We start from the raw sequence: 23,446 nt of genomic DNA on the forward strand, positions 1-23,446 counted from the left end.
TTTTCACTAAGTTGTGTATTTTTGTGTGGGTTATTTAGACGTAAAAATAATTTGTCTTTTTTCCCGCCACGTGCTTGTTTCTCGCCATTTTGAATTTGTGTTACAATTGTTTGCCTGCAAGGGTAGTCAAATTGTTTACAATTCTCAGCTTCGTATGCATAACATATTCATGTGTTTTTAAATACTAGTAGCTTTGGCGTTACAAAGAGTTTGCGTGTATCAATATTTGTATACACTTTCAACTCATAAAAATATCTGCTGATAGAATATTGTTTAATTCTATGGCAATCTTCCAACTCCGTCTCATCAGCAGTTCTCTATTATGCTTGCACGTTGTGGAAAAAAATCTACCCAGGATCCTCAACCATGTTGTTTGGCATGCACGCAGATTTGCTCTCCAAACTTTAAATGTAACTTTTGTGCACCTCTCTCTCCAGCGAGACAGGTCATTCACAAACGTATTTTGCAGCAGTCCCGTCGAGTGGCGAGGAAGATGTCACAATCGCTAGAGGTAAGCGACAGACATTCTTCTGTCATTACTACGCAGCCGTTATTTTCAGTGGATAATATGGCTTCAATCATTGTGATTGCAGACGTTCATCCTCTGCCGATATCAACAGTACCTGGGGCTATTGTGAGTATCGTACTTGCTCCAAATTTTCAGGCGCCTCAGACATACAGTACTACTATCCCTGCGATGCCGGTGCGTGAGTTTCAAGACGCCTTGATGGTCGTAGCACAGGCTCAAGCCATGATCCAGTCATCACCGATTAGCATTGCATCTCAAAGGCCTGCAGGGTTGTCGGGGTTCGATTCTCGACATGGGTACAGTGTGTGAAGCCCATTTCTGGTGTCCCCCTAAAAGCGGCGTAAGACGATACTCACTCACTCAAAGGCCTGCACCAAGCGCAGCGCCTGTCTACGACCAAAGCACCTCTACAATTACATCAGCCCCAGGGCTTACAGTGTACCCTGTTATGCAGGCAACGCATGATCAGCTTAGAGCTGTTCCAACGACTTATCCAGCGCAGCAGATGTACACTCTGGTGTCAGCACCGTTCCAGAACACAAGGGGTCACGGGTGGCCCAGTCTTCTAAGGCGCCGCGATTCGCTGTGCAGAGTTGCGTCCCCTGGACACGCCAGAAACCTATGATTGTGGGTTCGAACCCCGGTGCGCCCCAATTATGTTTCTAGGTTTGTCAGCACCATACCCATGCTCGTGGGTTTCAACGAAGTTGTAAACGTGACCTGAGACCTGCATCACTTGGGGCTTTCCTCCTACATTAAGCTGACACGCCGTGATATAACTGGAATAATGTTAAAAGCAGCGTTAAACCCAACTCACACACTCCAGAACACAAATTGGATGCAAATCTTTATGCAGTCCATTTGGCAGCAGTCTATGGCACACATGTATCCTGGGCTTACACCTACACCTATCTAAGAGACGCCTGCGTCAGCTACAACTATGGCACAAGTGTTAGCGCCTACACCAGCGCCTAACGTATACCAAGTACCCCTAACAGACCGTCTTATGTCAGTGGCACCCTCCCCTGGTAACGGGTGGATCAGAGGGACACCATATGGTCACATCCTGAATTGATTCTGGTGGATCCGATGTTGACAGACATTATGCACTTGCTCCGTCATTTGAGCCTATCCAAGTTTTGGAATGATAATTTTCCTATCCATGCTTTGCGGTAGCAGACCAAGCTCATAGTTTGAATGAGGACATACAAAGGATGACAGGCTCGTCAAGGCCAACCACCCCCAAGGTACAAGATTCTAGATTTGCATTCATAGAAATGGAAGTCAGGCATGTACTGAAACCTTTTTCAGCACTAGCGTCGTCACCTCGTGCGGTGGATCAGGATCTATCAGAGATTACCGTCACATGCAGACTTGGTTATTTCGCGCTTTCCGACTGGGACTCTGAGTTCAAACACAGACTGCTACGTCAACCTTGGTCATCTACTTCTCTGTTCAATAAACAGATCGCAGACACGCACGCCAAAGTTACCAAATACGCTAGGGATGAGACCTTGCTCAAGGCTCTAGAGCACGTCTCTCACAGTTTATCCCAGCGGGCTGGGATCAGGCAATTATAAGCCTAGACGCGCATCTCTCAAGGAAGGCCAAGGCAGAGAAAAACCTCAAGGTTCTTAACAGTCGGGTCGTGGTAAATACCAAGGCAGGGGAGGTGATAAGAGGGGTTAACACTGAAGTGTTGGACAGTCACGTCTGGGAACTCCCGCCCCCAGTCGTCCCAATTGTCGATTACCCCATAGGCAGGACACTGAATCTGTTTTGGAATAACTGGACCATTCTCAAGGACGATTAGATACTCAACATACTACGTTAGACGTAGAGGTAACCCCATCGTTGACCATAGCTCCTCTGCCTTGGAAATATTCAAGGAAGCAACATCTGCTATTAAAATATTTTTCTATTAAAATCCAACATAGACATAACGTTGGAGAAAAGAGCTGTAGATATTGTACACCCCACAAAGTTAACACTGGGGTTTTATTCTCGCATCTTCCTGGTACACAAGAAGGACTCAGACCAGATGAGAATGATCCACAATCTCTCCGTGTTTAACGAACGTTATCTGAAGCATCCACCTTATTTGAGACTGCGCAGAACCAGCATCAATGCGTTAGATTCCTTGATCACTCTCGACTTGCAGGATGCTTACCTGCATATACCTATCCATCCCTCAGACCGCAGGTTCCTCGGGTTCCAGTTCAATGGAGTTCACTACCAGTGCTCCCATTTGGCATTTCAGTGGCCCCGTGGCTATTTAGTATTAACATGAATAATGAAGCTAATAACTGCGTTTCTGCACCTGAAGAACCTTTGGTTGGAGTCGTATATAGATGACTGTCTCCTGTGTCATCAACACATACCGACGTTAGTATGCCATCGGGTTATTGACATACCCGGTACATGTGTCGTTGTTTTGGGGTGTGAAATATTATGTGAATTATTATGTGAATTGTCTTTTTGTTGTCATAAGGTTAGCAGTGAATGCATGAAGGAGTAATGCAGGATAAGTATACAAATGTACAAAATATTTAGATTTTACAAATTTTTTGCCTGAGAACCAAGACTTTTATTTTTGTTAGCCTAACAAACACTGGCAAAAATGTCTGCCATGGCCAATAATGACTTTTGTACATGAACATTTATTTCCTCTTGACATATTTAATTTGTCTTTCATCCAAAATGTTTTGGTTAATGTTTAATGATGCACGAATGCTGTGTTGTTGTGGTGATTCTCATTTAATATACTATTGATCATTGGAGTGTGTGCTGCAATATGATTGGTTGATAAACATAGTTGAATACAATTGGATCCCAGAAATCTTTTAGAATTTTCAGTACAAATGAATACTTTGCTTGATGCATCCATATTTTTTCTCAATCGAAAATTTGGAAAAAGCAAGTACCATTTGGCTTGGCAATATGGATATGACACAAATACAATATTATTTTAACATTTGATACTGCTAGCTTAGGCCATTGGTTCTGGACATCGAATAGACAATAACACGTGAAAGTCTGAAAAGAAACATACCATAATTAAAACTAAAATGTTTTTGATAATAATTACTGGACAATTATTAGGGCTGTGTATTGACCAGGATTTTGTATTGCATAATATTGCCATACTTTAACCTGTATTGCGATACGTATTGCAATATCTTGCCGAAGAATCGCCAGACATCAGCCTTGGCTCGCTTATTTTGGACGATGTCGAAATTATCTGCCATTTTGTATCCCAGCAACAATCAAGGGAGATAATACTGTCACATGGGATCAAGCTCCTTCCCAGCACGTGACACCTTCGTTATACTCTCAGTATAGAGAGCTCCGCGAACGGGCAATCGCTGTGAGGAGCTTGAGGAGCAAATTGATAAAAAGATCGTCAGAGGCAAGTTGTATCAAAAAGATACTATTTTCCATCTCCATAATGATTAGGAACATATAAATATACCTATTTATATTTGCCCCAATATATTGCTACATTTACAAACGTATCGCAATACGCATTGCTGAAGATTTGCACCACAATATACCGGTGTACCGGTAATACCCCGCACCCTTTACAATTATATACACTTTAGGGGTGGAACAAGTCAAAATTTGCTACCCGGGTACCCACACTTCTATTGCCTGACCCAAGCCGGTTACCTGCTGTAGGTCCCTAGAGATAGGTACAAAATGTCCAATTGGGAAACGTTTGACCATACTCCTGTCCAAATGTATTTAGATACATGTATAAGCCGATCTGGTCATGCATACACAGAAGTTGACTGAAGTTTTATCTTTATGCAAACATATAAAGTCAGAAGGAATGTGTGCTTAGTCAGAAAGGCATTTGTCACTTATAGTGTAACCATAGAGTTCTAGGTTATTTTTGCCAGTAAACAATATTATCATGTGACTAACCACGGGTCAGGGTAGTCCAGTGGGTACCCGGGTCCTACTCAGTACCCACCCAACCCGAGTACCCAAGTACCCCGTCCCTACCCAATTACATATTCTACACTGCTGTTTCTGTGAAAAAAACAATCTGTAATAAACACAGGAAATTATGGATTGTCATTTAAAAATTTTTTAATTACAATTGGAGGGAGCGCTTATACAGATTAGGCCTTATATGTTTATTTTGTTTGTCTTCAAGAATGACAAACATAAAAAAAACCATGAAAATAGCAAAAAAATAAAATTATTTTGTAGGGTCTTAATACGGCAAATATTGTAATGTTTACCTCATTAGTCCTCTTCCTACAAAAACTCATCTGAAGGAATGAATCAGAAGTTGATTATTTGTTCACATTGTTTCAATAGACAAACTGTTCAACATAGTGACTCTGTCTTTCAAGTTTCCCCAATGCAAATCACAATAGTACTGAAATAGCTTTTTTGTAAATAAGGCTTAAGAAAATAAAAGAATTGGTTCTAAGGCAATGACTTTTGAAAATATAGTGTGGGCGGACAGTGTTATTATTAATTTTTTTTACCTTGTTTAAACTAGTATGTAACCAAATAAACAGATGTACCATCGACCTGGTAAAGGGCCTAAAAACAGATGTACCATCGACCTGGTAAAGGGCCTAAAAACAGATGTACCATCGACCTGATAAAGGGCCTAAAAACAGATGTACCATCGACCTGGTAAAGGGCCTCCCTACATAAACAAGCATACAAACTCCTATTGCCGCCATGACCATAACACGAGATGCGCAGTAAGGCAGTGTGCATGTAAGGGGAAGTAACTGTGTGCTACATTGGATCGCATTGTTTTTAAGTATTAGAATTTTTTATATTTCTTTTTAAAATGGAAAATATGATGAAAGGTGCGGCAGACTTTATGATGATGCGAGCGGTGCCTGATAACCAAGAATTGATTTTAGCCTAAACTTTATCCTAATATTTTCACAATCGAATCTCTCATACTTTCTGTTCAAGAATCTAAAATGGTAACAGAAAATGTTCACATTGTCGGCGCCAAAGTCTTGGATATTGTGGTTTACAGTAACACAGTGTGAAGTAAGGAGATTCCACTGTACCACTATATGCTTAGCGTTACACAGTTACGACCTAAGACTGCGAATATAACCACACAATGCCAATCAATACAGGCAGTTTACGCAAATATTTTCTGATAATCTAAAAATATTTGCTCACCTTTTGAAACACTGACATAAAAATGTCCTGACAATTTGTCATGTTTAAACAACCCTAATGCTCCTAATTAAGTTGCATATTCAACCATCCTCTGTATCTGGTGACTCCTCATAAATGTTTGCTGCCCGTTTGGGGCATGCTTCTGACTGTTTAATGTGTGGGTAGCCTTTAATTTGTGGTTAGGCAAATAGCATGTGACTGTTGACCCATTTGTTTTCCAAACTGACAGCAGTCACCTAAGATGAAAATTAAAGTCTGTTTACATTAGACAACATATGTTGTAATAATATGGCTATTTTACAATACAACACATGCTTTTTTTCATCAAAACATTGAACCTCATCAGAAATATGGAAGATATGTTGATAATTGGTGGCCATATTGGATTATGCAAATTAGACATATTTCCCAAACTGGGATTGCTTGGGACTTTTAGTATGTTGTTTTAGGGACCTTGTAGAAATGCATTGTGGTGAAATAAATTCTGTTGCAATTTTGTCCAAGTTTTTGTCTGGGCTATTGAGGTGTTCTGACAAATTAGGTTGGTTGGTTGGTTGGTTGGCTTGTTGTTTAACGCTGCACTCAGCAATATTCCAGCTATATGACGACGGTCTGTACATAATCGAGTCTGGACCAGACAATCCAGTGATTAATATCATGAGCATCGATCCATGCAATTGGGATCGAAGACATGCATCAACCAAGTCAGCGAGCCTGACCACCCGATCCCGTTAGTCGCCTTTTACGACAAGCATAGTCACCCTTTACGGCAAGCATGGGTTGCTGAAGACCTATTCTACACTGGAATCTTCACGGGGTCTGACAAATTAGGATAGATACAGAAACGCTTTATGTGTTGCAGGGTTTTGCTTAAAATAAATGCCAAGGGCCTGGTAATTTATTATTGGGTATTTTTATATGGGGTAGGGATATTCTCTCCTTTTACTTTGTCAGACAACTAATTCCTTGCTGATAAGGTTGATGGGGACATGGGTCATCTCCCTTAGTCATGCCAGGATCTGCTGCTGATGTGTGTGAATCCATGATTCACCCGGAATAAAATGCTTGGTCTGTCGGTACCATATCGTGTGTCATCAAATTTTGTATGTGTACACTCTGTGTCACTTTGGGCTTTCTACCAGCTTGAGTGAGTGAGTGAGTTGGATTTAACGCTGGTTTGAACATTATTCCAGTTATATCACTTCGTGTCAGCTTGATGTGGGAGGAAAGCCTGAAGTGATGCAGGTCTTAGACATTTACCACTTTGGTGAAACCCAGGAGCACGGGTATGGTGCTGACAAACCTAGAAACATAACTGGAGCAAACCGGGATTCGAACCCACAATCATAGGTGTCTGGAGTGCCCAAGAGAGGCAACTCTGCACAGAGAATTGCAGCACCTTAGATGACTGGGCCACCCGTGCCCCCCTGCCAGCTTGATCCTGAGGTGCTGAGTTAGTCTTCTCTCAGACCCCAGAGAATAAATTAGAAAAGGAGTACAACTCAAGTCCAGAATGATTTTGCAAGTCTAGATTGCCCCAGCTCTGAAATTAAACATTGTTCCGGACTCCATTTGAATTTTATTCTTTTTATTTTTAAGATATATATTTTTAGATGAGATAATTTTATTCTTGTGACTAATTGTGAGTCAACTGGTCAGTGGTTAAAAGCCCCTTGAAGATCCTGATTAGACTTGGTCTTCAGCAGCCCATGCTTGCTGTAAGAGTTGACTATGCTTGTCCTATGAGACGACTAATGGGATCAGGTGGTCAAGCACACTGACTCGGTTGATGCATGTCATCGATCCCAATTGAGTAGATCGATGCTCATGACATCAATCACTGGATTGTCTGGTCTCAACGCGATTATTTACAGGCCTTCTAGCATGGGTTGCTGAAGACCTCTTCTAATCCTGATCTACACTGGTTTGTAGGAAATACTACTGTCAGTATAGTTAATAAGTACCAATATGAGTGCAGCCTGGTTTAGTCTGGTGCAACAAGGTTTTGATGTCCATACTAGGTGCAAGCTATATCTAGTTCCCTACATAGATAGAAAGGATGGGACAGTGTTGTGCTCTTCGTAACATTCTATAGATCTAGTATTCCAAAATATTATTCAACTTTTGTTTCTCCTTTGTTGCTAAGAAATGGTGTTAAATTAGGCCACTCATATTATTTTATAGATCTGCAGATATATTTTGGAAAAAAACAACCTGTTTTTTTTTTTTTTCTTATCACCCTCAATGCACTGTGAAGGGATTTACCTGGGTATATATATTTTCAAATATAAGATAGCTACAATATATATAGAAAAGAACAATGAAGAACAAAGCATGGTTTATTTCACAATGTTCTGGAGATTTGAATAAACACTCGCAACTTGATGTCATTTTTGGACAACATTATTTTTGATAGGGAAGTGTCTTGTAAGTTGTTCCCCATGGATGTAGCTGAGCTACGCAGGTAAACGCAGTGGCTGAACGATCACATCCAAAAGTGGGAGAGATATGGTAGTCAGTATTAGGAGAAAAGGTACAGCTAATCAATGTGAGGATTGTACGTGAACTACCGGGTAACCCACCTGGACTTGTCTGACATTTCCAAGGTCGGATTCTATTCAGGGAGTCATCATTAATATAATCTGGGTATATATTTTTAAAACTTGTTCATTTTATCAACATTCTTAAAGAGGCAGTACATAATGTTCAAATCTGATATAAGAAATAAACGACTCATGGTCGTTGTTTATCGTACCAGAAAACACTGCAGGGGGAACAAACCACTTTGGGCTGCACCCCTCATGGTTTATTCTTTCTGCTGTGTTTTTTTTTGTATGATAAATAACTCCCACTCGTCGTTTATTTCTAAAAAACAGGGACTCTTTAGGGGATCCAAGACATAAGTATATGAATCCCAAACTAGCTCTATGGCACACTTAGGGGCGGTCGGGTAGCCTAGTGGTTAAAGCGTTCGCTCGTCACGACGAAGACCCCGGTTCGATTCCCGACATGGGTACAATGTGTGAAGCCCATTTCTGGTGTCCCCCGCCGGGATATTGCTGGAATATTGCTAAAAGCGGCGTAAAACCATACTCACTCACTCACTCACTATGGCACACTTCACTTGATTTCCAAGAATTTTGGGGGCGCAGGTGGCCCAGTCGTGTAAGGCGCTGCGATTCCCTGTGCAGAGTTGCGTCCTTTGGGCATACCAGAAACCTATGATAGTGGGTTCGAATCCCGGATCGCACAATTTATGTTTCTAGGTTTGTCAGCACCATACCCGTGCTCGTGGGTTTCACCGAAGTGGTAAACGTCCGAGACCTGCATCACTTCGGGCTTTCCTCCCACATTAAGCTGGCCGCCGTGATATAACTGGAATACTGTTAATAGCGGGGTTAAACCCAACTCACTGTAGGGGGAATAAAACACTTGGCGCTGCCCCTCATGGTTTATTCTTCCTGCAGTGTTTTTTTTTTGTATGATAAACAACTCCCACTCGTCATTTGTTTCTTAAGTACAGGAACTCTTTGGGGGATCCAAGACATATGCATATGAATTCCAGACTAACGCTATGGCACACTTCACTTGATTTCCAAAAGTTTTACTGATGTTCCATGCTGGCACAGAAGTTTAGAAGCCTTAAGTCTGCAATAGATGGGGATTTCAATTACAGATTCAAGAAATTCCTGAAATTTGTGAAGTACACACTAAAATTAGTAATTGGTTTAATAGCAAAAGGTTTTATCTTTATGATATTCTGTTTGCAGGAACAACTTGAATCGAACGGCCACATCTACCGCGGCAGTTACGAAGGGTGGTACTCTGTGTCTGATGAAGCATTCCTCACATCAGATGAAGTGAAGGATGTAACGACACCTGACGGAAGCACTGCCAAGGTAGATAACTCTTACAGGGCTGGTGATTTATATTCTGAAACGCAATCCAACACGGTGATTTCAAGTGAGGGAGTGTGTAAGGTTTGACGCCACTTTTAGCAATATTCCAGCAATATCATGGGTGAACTTCACCCAATGTGCCCAGACCCTTGAAGATTCCGGGATAGAATAGGTCTTCAGCAACCCATGCTTGCCGTAAAAGGTGACTATGCTTGTCGTAAAAGGCGACTAACGGGATCGGGTGGTCAGGCAGTGTAAATCTGCGGGTACAACAACGTAAGTCGCCTCACTGAAGCTGTGATGTTTGCGTTATAGCAGTGTAAATCTGCGGCTACAACAACACAAGACGCCTCACTGAAACTGTGATGCTTGTGTTGTAACAACGTAAGTCTGCAGGTACAACGATGTAAGGCGCCTCACTGTGGCTGTGATGCTTGTGTTGTAACAACGTAAGTCTGCAGGTACAACGATGTAAGACGCCTCACTGAAGCTGTGATGCTTGTGTTGTAACAACGTAAGTCTGCAGGTACAACAATGTAAGACGCCTCACTGAAGCTGTGATGCTTGTGTTGTAACAACGTAAGTCTGCAGGTACAACGATGTAAGACGCCTCACTGAAGCTGTGATGCTTGTGTTGTAACAACGTAAGTCTGCAGGTACAACGATGTAAGATGCCTCACTGAAGCTGTGATGCTTGTGTTGTAACAACGTAAGTTTGCAGGTACAACGATGTAAGACGCCTCACTGAAGCTGTGATGCTTGTGTTGTAACAACGTAAGTCTGCAGGTACAACGATGTAAGATGCCTCACTGAAGCTGTGATGCTTGTGTTGTAACAACGTAAGTCTGCAGGTACAACGATGTAAGACGCCTCACTGAAGCTGTGATGCTTGTGTTGTAACAACGTAAGTCTGCAGGTACAACGATGTAAGACGCCTCACTGAAGCTGTGATGCTTGTGTTGCAGGTGAGTGTGGAGAGCGAGCAGCCCGTCACCTGGATGAAGGAGGACAACTACATGTTCCGCCTCTCCACCTTCTCCCCCAGACTGGAGCAGTGGCTCGACACTGGAGGTAACGTGGGGGTAACTTGTGGTACTGGAGGTAACGTGGGGTACTGGAGGTAACGTGGGGTACAGGAGGTAACTTGTGGCACTGAAGGTAACATGGGGTACTTGAGGTAACGTGGGGTGCTGGAGGTAACGTGTGGTACTGGAGGTAACGTGGGGTACTTGAGGTAACGTGGGGTACTGGAGGTAACGTGGGGTACTGGAGGTAACGTGGGGTGCTTGAGGTAACATGGGGGTACTAGAAGTGACATCATCATGCTGTTTTTTTGGAAGACTTGACATACATCGGTAAAATGTGTTTTTTAGATAATTGCATTTTAATTTTCTGAGCTTGAGAGCATTATGTTCCTGTTTCAGACAACAAATCTTATGTGGAAACTAATCGAAAGTTTATAATTTGTTTGATTACAGCTGTGAAACCATCCAAGTTTGAGACTGTGATTAGACAGTACCTGCAGGACCTCCCGGACCTGTCAGTATCCAGGCAACGGGAGAGGTTGCCCTGGGGGGTGCCAGTTCCAGGAGATGAGGCTCAAACAGTAAGATCAGGGTTAGAATAAGTCTTGGCAACCCATGCTTGCTGTAAGAGGTGACTATGCTTGTCGTAAGAGGCATCTTAACTTGATCGGGTGGTAAGGCTTGCTTGACTTGTTTGATGCATGTCATTGTATCCCAGTTGTGTAGATCGATATCAGAACAGGTCACCAGTACCTCTCACTGGTTTTGTTTGTTTGTTTGTTTGTTCTTTGATGCCTCACTCAGCAACATTCCAGCTATATGAAAACAGGGGGCGGTCGGGAAGCCTAGTGGTTAAAGCCTTCGCTCGCCAAGCCGAAGAACCGGGTTCGATTCCCCATATGAGTACAATGTGTGAAGCACATTTTCTGCTGTTACCCGCCGTGATATTGCTTAAATATTGCTAAAAGCAGCGTAAAACCATACTCACTGGACCAGACAATCAGGATACACTGACACGCACGCCATCTACCAAATCACCAGACGTAATCCATCAAGTTGCACAACCAACATACTTTGTTTGGGACATATCATTATCTCACACTTTCATTAGAGCTGACTAAACGTCATCAGATGGTCAGATTCTGACTCTGTCCTGACCATGTGAATCTGACATCTGAGTATATGACCATTTGACTCTTGTCTGACCAACTAACTCAGATCTGACCATCTGACTCTGATCTAACATCTGACTCTGATCTAACATCTGACTCTGATCTAACATCTGACTCTGATCTAACATCTGACTCTGATCTAACATCTGACTGATCTGACATCTGACTTTGATATGACTGATCTGACCATCTAACACTGATCCGACCTGGCTAATTGCGTGTCACTGTCTGCGAGGATGTGAGACATTTCTCCTGCTGTCAATCTCTAGCTCACCTGGCCAAGGCTTCTGACCAAGTGACTGATCTGACCATCTGACTCTAATCTGATTGACCTGACATCTTACACTGATCTGACCATCTGAATGATCTGACATCTTACACTGATCTGACATCTTACACTGATCTGACATCTTACACTGATCTGACCATCTGAATGATCTGACATCTTACACTGATCTGACCATCTGAATGATCTGACATCTTACACTGATCTGACCATCTGACTGATCTGACATCTTACTCTGATCTGACCATCTGACTGATCTGACATCTTACACTGATCTGACCATCTGAATGATCCGATATCTTACTCTCATCTGACATCTTACTCTCATCTGACCATCTGAATGATCTGACCATCTGACTCTAATCTGATTGACCTGACATCTTACTCTGATCTGACCATCTGACTGATCTGACATCTTACTCTGATCTGACCATCTGACTGATCTGACATCTTACTCTGATCTGACCATCTGACTGATCTGACATCTTACTCTGATCTGACCATCTGACTGATCTGACATCTTACTCTGATCTGACCATCTGACTGATCTGACATCTTACACTGATCTGACCATCTGAATGATCCGATATCTTACTCTCATCTGACATCTTACTCTCATCTGACCATCTGACTGATCTGACCATGTGACTCTGACCATCTGACTGACCATCTGACTGACCATCTGACTGACCATCTGACTGATCTGACCAAGTGACTGATCTGACCATCTGACTGACCATCTGACTGACCATCTGACTGACCATCTGACTGATCTGACCAAGTGACTGATCTGACCATCTGACTCTAATCTGACATCTGACTGATCATCTGACTGATCTGACCATGTGACTCTGACCATCTGACTGACCATCTGACTGACCATCTGACTGATCTGACATCTTATACTGATCTGACCATCTGACTGATCTGACCATGTGACTCTGACCATCTGACTGACCATCTGACTGACCATCTGACTGACCATCTGACTGATCTGACCAAGTGACTGATCTGACCATCTGACTCTAATCTGACATCTGACTTTGATATGACTGATCTGACCATCTAACACTGATCCGACCTGGCTGAATGCGTGTCATTGTCTGCGAGGATGTGAGACATTTCTCCTGCTGTCAATCTCTAGCTCACCTGGCCAAGGCTTGATTGTATACAGGCTGCCATTAAATGCCTGGAATATTGTGCTGCAGCAGGTCAATGAATACCCAACTCTGCAACTATCATGTCTGTCTGCCTGTAGATCTATGTCTGGTTGGACGCCCTCATCAACTATCTGACCGTGGCTGGTTACCCTGACAACCTAACAACATGGCCACCTACGTCTCAGATCATTGGCAAGGATATTTTAAAGTAAGTGAGACTTGTATCCTTTCACTGTCCCAAATCATTGGCAAGGATATTTTAAAGTAAGTGAGACTTGTATCCTTTCACTGTCCCAAATCATTGGCAAGGATATTTTAAAGTAAGTGAGACTTGTATCCTTTCACTGTCCCAAATCATTGGCAAGGATATTTTAAAGTAAGTGAGACTTGTATCCTTCCACAGTCCCAAATCATTGGCAAGGATATTTTAAAGTAAGTGAGACTTGTATCCTTTCACTGTCCATAATCATTGGCAAGGATATTTTAAAGTAAGTGAGACTTGTATCCTTTCACTGTTCCAAATCATTGGCAAGGATATTTTAAAGTAAGTGAGACTTGTATCCTTTCACTGTCCCAAATCATTGGCAAGGATATTTTAAAGTAAGTGAGACTTGTATCCTTTCACTGTTCCAAATCATTGGCAAGGATATGTTAAAGTAAGTGAGACTTGTATCCTTCCACAGTCCCAAATCATTGGCAAGGATATTCTAATGTAAATAATTATGATTAGGTATCCATGGTAACAAGCTACTTCAAAATGGTATAACTTGTTGGAAAGGTAACAGGACAGTTGTGTATTGCAACACAGTTTTCTGTGACAAGTTGCCTCCCTGGGCTGTTTAAGGATCCACTGGTTTCACATTAAATCACATTCCTTTCCAATAAATATCCCTTCACAATAAAGCTTCACTGAAATCGTAAGTGTCTACACATGTGCCTGACCTGTGAAGATCCCGTCTTCAGCAACCCATGCTTGCCCTAAAAGGTGACTATGCTTGTCGTAAGAGGCGACTAACGGATCGGGTGGTCAGGCTCGCTGGATGATGCATGTCATCGTATCCGAATTGCGTGTATCGATGCTCATGATGTCAGTCACTGGATTGTCTGATCCAGACTTGAGTATTTACAGACCGCTGTCATATAGCTGGAATATTGCTGAGGGCGGTGTTAACAAACAAACAAAACACATGTGCCAAAAGTGAATATTTGGCATTACCTGCTACTTTTACTGACACACCAAGAACTAAATGAATTACACTTCAAATCACCCTGTGAAGATTCGGGTTAGAATTGGTCTTCAGAAACCCATGCTTGTCATATGAGGTGACTAACACGATCAGGTGGTCAGCCTCGCTGACTTGGATGAAGCATGTCATCGTATCCCAATTGTGTGGATCGATGCTCATAATGTCAATCACTGGATTGCTTGTTTTCTGTCTGCTTGTATTTCACCTTATGGGACAGCTGACACACATCAGGCAGCACATGAATAGAAGAATTTTATATATTACCTGGTTTAAAAAATACTCATAGACTGGGTGGAAGGGAATATATATGTATTTCATATGCAAAGAAAAGTCTCCAATATTAAGTGTATTGATAGCATCTAAATAAATAAACAGTGGTTTTAAAAATTATCTGGAGTGCTAAACCTTGGCTGTGCATGTGTACATCTTTCTCCGGTAGGTTCCATGCAGTGTACTGGCCTGCGTTCCTGATGGCCGCTGACCTGTCCCCTCCGACACGCCTGCTGTGTCACTCCCATTGGTTGGTAGATGGTAGAAAGGTAGGTACATGGTCAACCACAACTACCCTTGTCCAACGCAGAGATCCCACTGTCCTCCTTCCTAGAGATCCCACTGTCCTCCTTCCCACAGATCCCCCTGTCCTCCCTCCTAGAGATCCCAATGTTCACACTCTTTGAGATCCCCTTGTCCTCCCTCCAAGAGATCCCACTGTCCTCCCCAGAGATCCCACTGTCCTCCCTCCTAGAGATCCCACTGTCCTCCTTCCCAGAGATCCCACTATCCTCCCTCCCAGAGGTCCCACTGTCCTCCCTCCAAGAGATCCCTTGTCCACAATCCTAGAGACCCCCCTGTCCTCCCTCCTAGAGATCCCCCTGTCCTCCCTCCCAGAGATCCCTTGTCCACACTCCTAGAGATCCCACTGTCCTCCCTCCTAGAGATCCCACTGTCCTCCCTCTCAGAGATCCCTTGTCCACAATCGTGGAGACCCCCCTGTCCTCCCTCCTAGAGATCCCCCTGTCCTCCCTCCCAGAGATCCCACTGCCCTCCCTCCCAGAGATCCCTTTTCCACACTCCTAGAGATCCCACTGTCCTCCCTCCTAGAGATCAGACTGTCCTCCCTCCCAGAGATCCAACTGCCCTCCCTCCCAGAGATCCCACTGTCCTCCCTCCCAGAGATCCCACTGTCCTCCCTCCTAGAGATCCCACTGTCCTCCCTCCAAGAGATCCCACTGTCCTCCCTCCCAGAGATCCCACTGTCCTCCCTCCAAGAGATCCCACTGTCCTCCTTCCAGAGATCCCACTGTCCTCCCTCCTAGAGATCCCACTGTCCTCCCTCCCAGAGATCCCACTGTCCTCCCTCCCAGAGATCCCACTGTCCTCCCTCCTAGAGATCCCACTTTCCTCCCTCCCAGAGATCCCACTGTCCTCCCTCCCAGAGATCCCACTGTCCTCCCTCCTAGAGATCCCACTGTCCTCCTTCCTAGAGATCCCACTGTCCACACTCCAAGAGATCCCTCCTAAAGATCGAACCGTCCTCCCTCCTAGAGATCCCATCGTCCTCACTCCTAAAGCTCTTGTTTAAAATTAATATAAAGAGGTATCTACTCAACACTGGGACTACATCAAATTTCAAAACACAGTAGGTTTACCTCCTAATTACACACTGGGATATTAGCTGGCGTGTGGCATCACAGAACACACAAACAGAACATAAAATGATCGAGACTCCTTTGCACCCATTCTCAACTTTTATGCACTCTGTATGCAATATTTTTCAGGTTACAATATATTTGCTCCCATTAACAAATAGTGGTAAAAAGGATTGTAGTACATAATGGCACGGCAGGACATGGGGGCTGACCTTGTAGTGCTGGTCAGTGTTGACCGTGTGGGTTTGTGTTTCACAGATGTCCAAGAGCCTGGGGAATGTGGTGGACCCCAGTGACCGCATGGAGCGATACAGTGTGGATGGCCTGAGATACTTCCTGTTGAAGGAGGGGACTCCACACTCAGATGGAAGTATGTCCTGCTTCGTACACAATGATGGTGATGGATGATGATGATGGATGATGAATGATTATGATGGATGATGATGATGATGATGGATCATGATGTTATATGATGATAGATGATGATGATGGATGATGATGATGGATGATGATGATGGATGATGATGATGGATGGTGATGATGATGGATGATCATGATGATGGATGATGATGATGATGATGGATGATGATGATGGATGATGATGATGATGGATGATAATGGATGATGATGATGATGGATGATGATGATGATGGATGATGATGATGATGATGATGATGATGGATGATGATGATGATGATGGATGATGATGATGGATGATGATGATGATGGATGATCATGATGATGGATGATAATGGATGATGATGAAGATGATGATGGATGATAATGGATGATGATGAAGATGATGATGGATGATGATGATGATGGATGATGATGGATGATGATGATGATGGATGATGATGATGATGATGGATGATGATGATGATGGATGATAATGGATGATGATGAAGATGATGATGGATGATGATGATGATGGATGATGATGATGGATGATGATGATGATGATGGATGATGATGATGATGGATGATGATGATGATGGATGATGATGATGATGATGATGGATCATGATGATGGATGATGATGATGATGGATGATAATGGATGATGATGATGATGGATGATGATGATAATGATGATGATGATGATGGATGATGATGATGATGGATGATGATGATGGATGATGATGATGATAATGGATGATGATGGATGATGATGATGATGGATGATGATGATGATGGATAATGATGATGATGATGGATGATGATGGATGATGATGATGATGATGGATGATGATGATGATGATGATGATGGATGATGATGATGATGATGATGATGATGATGGAGATGGATGATGATGATGATGATGATGGATGATGATGATGGGTGATGATGATGATGATGATGATGATGGGTGATGATAAGGGATGATGATGATGGGTGATGATGATGGGTGATGATGATGGGTGATGATGATGGATGATGATGATGGGTGATGATAATGGATGATGATGATGGGTGATGATGATGGGTGATGATGATGGGTGATGATGATGGATGATGATGATGGGTGATGATAATGGGTGATGATGATGGATGATGATGATGGATGATGATGATGGGTGATGATAATGGATGATGATGATGGGTGATGATGATGGGTGATGATAATGGATGATGATGATGATGGGTGATGATGATGGGTGATGATGATGGATGATGATGATGGGTGATGATAATGGATGATGATGATGGGTGATGATGATGGGTGATGATAATGGATGATGATGATGGTGATGATGATTGGTGATGATGATGGGTGATGATGATGGATGATGATGATGGGTGATGATGATGGGTGATGATAATGGATGATGATGATGATTATGGATGATGATGATGGATGATGATGATGGATGATGATGATGGATGATGATGATGATGATAATGGATGATGATGATGATGATGATGATGATGGATGATGATGATGATGGATGATGATGATGATGATAATGGATGATGATGATGATGGATGATGATGGATGATGATGATGATGGATGATGATGATGATGATGGATGATGATGATGATGATGATGATAATGGATGATGATGATGGATGATGATGATAATGGATGATGATGATGGATGATGATGATAATGGATGATGATGATGGATGATGATGGATGATGATGATGATGATGATAATGGATGATGATGATGGATGATGATGATAATGGATGATGATGATGGATGATGATGATGATGGATGATGATGATGGATGATGATGATAATGGATGATAATGGATGATGATGATGGATGATGATGGATGATGATAATGGATGATGATGATGATGATGATGATAATGGATGATGATGATGATGGATGATGATGATGATGGATGATGATGATGATGGATGATGATGATGATGATGATGATGATGATGATGATGATAATGGATGATGATGGGTGATGATGATGATGATGGATGATGATGATGATGGATGATGATGATGATGGATGATGATGATGATGATGATGATGGATGATGATGATGATGGATGATGATGATGATGATGATGGATGATGATGATGATGATGATGGATGATGATGATGGGTGATGATGATGATGATGGATGATGATGATGATGATGGATGATGGATGATGATGATGATGGATGATGATGATGATGATGATGATGATGATGATGATGATGGATGATGATGATGGATGATGATGGATGATGATGATGATGATGGATGATGATGATGGATGATGATGATGATAATGGATGATGATGATGATGGATGATGATGATGATGATGATGATGGATGATGATGATGGGTGATGATGATGATGATGGATGATGATGATGATGATGGATGATGATGATGATGATGATGATGATGATGATGATGATGGATGATGATGATGGGTGATGATGATGGATGATGATGATGATGATGATGGATGATGATGATAATGGATGATGATGATAATGGATGATGATGATGATGGATGATGATGATGGATGATGATCATGATGATGATGATGATGGATGATGATGATGATAATGGATCATGATGATGGATCATGATGATGGATGATGATGATGGATGATAATGGATGATGATGATGATGATGGATGATGATGATGGATGATGATGATGATGATGATGGATGATGATGATGATGGATGATGTTGATAATGGATGATGATGATGATGATGATGATGATGAATCATGATGTTATATGATGATGATGATGGATAAAGATGATGCTGGATGATGATGGATGATGATGATGATGGATGATGATGGATGGTTATGATGGATGATGATGGATGATAAGGATGGATAAGGATGAATGATGATGGATGATGATATTATATGATGATGGATGATGATGATGATGATGGATGATGATTGATTATGATTGATTATGATGGATGATGATGATGATGATGATGGATGATGATGATGATGATGATGATGGCTCGGGTGCCAGCCTTGGGCATGGCCTAATAACAGTTTACCAGGACAAGGCTGGATTTTTATCATTATTAGGCTAAAAGAAATAATAGTCTTGGTGCTCAGGCACTGCCCACATCATCATAAAGGTCATTGCACATTTCGTTTTTGTTTCCATATTCATTTTTTTATTGTGCATTGTATTAAAGTATTAGCTAGCTTTGTGGAACAGTCCTGCATAATAAAGCTCAAACTTTGTTGACTGTGGCATAAAACAACATTGATTCACTCAATCACCGATCTGGAATTACGTTTTTCTCATTCACAAATTACTCCCCAGATTACACTGACCGGAAAGTGACGGAAACAATCAACAGCGGCCTTGTCAACACCCTGGGCAACCTACTCCACCGGTGTACGTCGACCAGCATCAACCACGCCCAGGTGTTCCCTCCCCTAGATCCCCAGGCCATGGACACCCACTTCTCTGCAGAGGAAATACACATGTACAGCACACTGAAGACCCTGCCTGGTAGGTCGGACATGTTCACTGCAGAGATCTGTGTTCTTAATTACAGGGTTGCTGGTCAAGTTTTACATAAGCTCTCATGTTATTTGTTTCTTGGAATTTGTTATTTAGAATGTGGCAGTCATCCTTAAAAAAAATAGACTTTTGAAAAAATATGCCAAGTGATCTATTTAATTTATCATATAATGGGTAGGTTTCTCTGCAGGATAAAGCCAACGGATAAAAATGATATCCGTGGGGGTCATATGCGGATAAAGATGCAAATATCAAATGTCAAGTAGGGACTTTCAGTGTTTACAAACAAACACGGCAACACCCTTGTCATTCAGCAATCGAGTCAGAATTAACCATCAGGAATCTGGTGAAACTCCTGGGATAATTGCTAACATTATCAAAAATATAGTCCAATATACTGAAACTCAGTGTCAAACTGTGACGTAGCTTAGGCATTTTAAGGAGTTACCTTGTTTTGTTTTCTCACTGTATGTACATCTGACGGCACTTTGTAAGGTTATGACAGGACAGCAGACTCTAAGCAAACGTGACGTCTCAAGGACTAGGGTTATAGTAGCTTCTCTTTGATAAAGGGCAGTTAATCTAGTGCTAAGGCTTGCTGAATACAATGTTTATTCCTAATACAGGATATATACCACCCCAAAAACACTCATTTGATAACTTCTATGTATTATCAATGAGGGGAAACAAAAAAAAGAAAAAATATCAAGACAAGGATTTTTAAAAAATAAATGTTCACCTATGCATTGGCCCCTTTTAAATATTGTTATTACTGAAACTGGTTGTTTTTTGTGTAGATAGACGCGGGTTAGAATAGGTCTTCAGCAACCCATTCTTGCCGTAAAAGGCGAATATGCTTGTCATAAGAGGCGACTAACGGAATCGGGTAGTCAGGCTCGCTGACTTGGTTGAAGCATGTCATCGATCCCAAATGTGTGGATCGATGCTCATGATATCAATCACAGGATTGTCTGGTCCAGACTTGATTATTTACAGACCGCCCTCATATAGCTGGAATATTGCTGAGTGCGGTGTTAAACAACAAAGAAACAAACCACCATGGCCTGCAAGGAATTGTGATTGAATTTCATGTCAATATCTGCTGTGGAGGTCAGTTTTGGATGATGAATAAATATTTTTGTGTCTTGTTTTCAGATTCGGTGGACGAACACTACCAGACTCTGACAATATACAAAGCTCTTGACCAGCTGATATCTGTGCTCCATCAGGCCAATGCAATGTTTGACCACCACAAGCCATGGCAACTGGCCAAACAGATGGACCAATCAGAACATCTGAACACTGTTTTACATGTTGCTATGGAAACACTGAGGACTTGTGGGATACTTATGCAACCTGTGATACCAAATATGGCCGACCAGCTTTTGACTAAACTTGGCATAGGTGCTGATAGAAGGACAATTGATTGTATTTATGAGGACTTTGTGAAAGACAAAGCAGTGAAACTTGGAACAGATACGTCTGTGTTGCTGAAAAGAGTAAAGTAATTTAGGAATTAGTGTTTTTGTATCAGGGCCCACTTGCACAAAGCAAACTTAGCACCACGATTATCATAAGGGACCAACTATTTGATATTCTGAGTGGGTGTGGGGGAACTAGGATTTTGTATTGAGACCACATATTTTCTCAGCTACAGCTTCAGATATTTTTTTTAATTTGCTGAAAAAAACATTGCAACAATGTAATTTTTGTGGCTGACAATTTCTATTCTGTTTTTTTTTCAAACAATTTGAATAATAATTAAAAAAATTCAAAGTGTGACAATATATTTTTGTCCATAAAATCCCAGCCCCACTTCCCAGAATTATCAAATGGTCAGCCCCTAAGCCAATGTAAAATTATTGTGTTTAGATCATTGTAGCTCCATGATCGCTTTGTGCAGGCGGACCTAGGACTGGTTTTATACAGACTGTGAAGTGTCATTTGAAATAAAATGTTTGTATACTGTCCCAGTTTGATTTGCTGTCTTTGTTGACCCCACTAGTATGACACAAAGAGAAACTCACCCAAGTGTCAGTTGATATCAAATATATCAACACTAGTCGATAAATGTTTAAAATACAAGGCTTGCTGAGGAGCTTTTATTATCCCACCAGAATATAAAGAGTTGGGATATACTGATATACTTCAGTCAATGCCTCGTCTGTCCGTCTGTCCCTCCGACCATCTCACCAGAGGGATATGTCATCTCCTGATGATGATTGTTGTTATTCCCCTGGCATATAATGTTGATATAGTGTTGGTGCCTCATCTGTCCATCATCCAAACAACTCATACACTCACTCACTCACCCACTCAACTATATACTCATCCACTCACTCACTCAACTATATACTCAACCACTCACTCAACCATACTCACTCACCCACTCAACTATATACTCATCCACTCACTCACTCAACTATATACTCAACCACTCACTCAACCATACACTCACTCACCCACTCAACTATATACTCATCCACTCACTCACTCAACTATATACTCAACCACTCACTCAACCTTACACTCACTCAACCACCCACTCACATAACCATACACTCACCCACTCACACAACTATATACTCAACCACTCACTCAACCATACACTCACTCACCCACTCAACTATATACTCATCCACTCACTCACTCAACTATATACTCAACCACTCACTCAACCAAACACTCACTCACCCACTCAACTATATACTCATCCACTCACTCACCGAACTATATACTCAACCACTCATTCAACCAAACACTCACTCACCCACTCAACTATATACTCATCCACTCACTCACTCAACTATATACTCAACCACTCACTCACCCACTCAACTATATACTCATCCACTCACTCACTTAACTATATACTCAACCACTCACTCAACCTTACACTCACTCAACCACCCACTCACATAACCATACACTCACCCACTCACTCAACTATATACTCAACCACTCACTCAACCATACACTCACTCACCCACTCAACTATATACTCATCCACTCACTCACTCAACTATATACTCAACCACTCATTCAACCAAACACTCACTCACCCACTCAACTATATACTCATCCACTCACTCACACAACTATATACTCAACCACTCACTCAACCATACACTCACTCACCCACTCAACTATATACTCATCCACTCACTCACTCTACTATATACTCAACCACTCACTCAACCATACACTCACTCACCCACTCAACTATATACTCATCCACTCACTCACTCAACTATATACTCAACCACTCATTCAACCAAACATTCACTCACCCACTCAACTATATACTCATCCACTCACTCACACAACTATA

General features: G+C 41.9%; 1 protein-coding gene across 1 annotated transcript in view; it reads left to right on the plus strand.

Moving 5' to 3' along the window:
* The window catches only part of LOC124144704 (methionine--tRNA ligase, mitochondrial-like), a 34,491-nt gene extending 12,406 nt beyond the window's left edge, over positions 1–22,085 (plus strand). Inside the window, exons 5-12 of the mRNA XM_046514241.2 lie at positions 9,469–9,597; positions 10,563–10,668; positions 11,076–11,203; positions 13,339–13,448; positions 14,927–15,026; positions 16,395–16,506; positions 19,912–20,103; positions 21,271–22,085. Of these exons, the coding sequence (XP_046370197.2) occupies positions 9,469–9,597; positions 10,563–10,668; positions 11,076–11,203; positions 13,339–13,448; positions 14,927–15,026; positions 16,395–16,506; positions 19,912–20,103; positions 21,271–21,623 (1,230 nt within the window). The 3' untranslated portion in view covers positions 21,624–22,085. The remainder of the gene's footprint in view (positions 1–9,468; positions 9,598–10,562; positions 10,669–11,075; positions 11,204–13,338; positions 13,449–14,926; positions 15,027–16,394; positions 16,507–19,911; positions 20,104–21,270) is intronic.
* Positions 22,086–23,446: the final 1,361 nt, after the last annotated feature.

This window comes from Haliotis rufescens, unplaced genomic scaffold (genome assembly GCF_023055435.1).
Source record: "Haliotis rufescens isolate VD_foot unplaced genomic scaffold, xgHalRufe1.0.p SCAF_9, whole genome shotgun sequence".
NCBI lineage: Eukaryota > Metazoa > Mollusca > Gastropoda > Lepetellida > Haliotidae > Haliotis > Haliotis rufescens.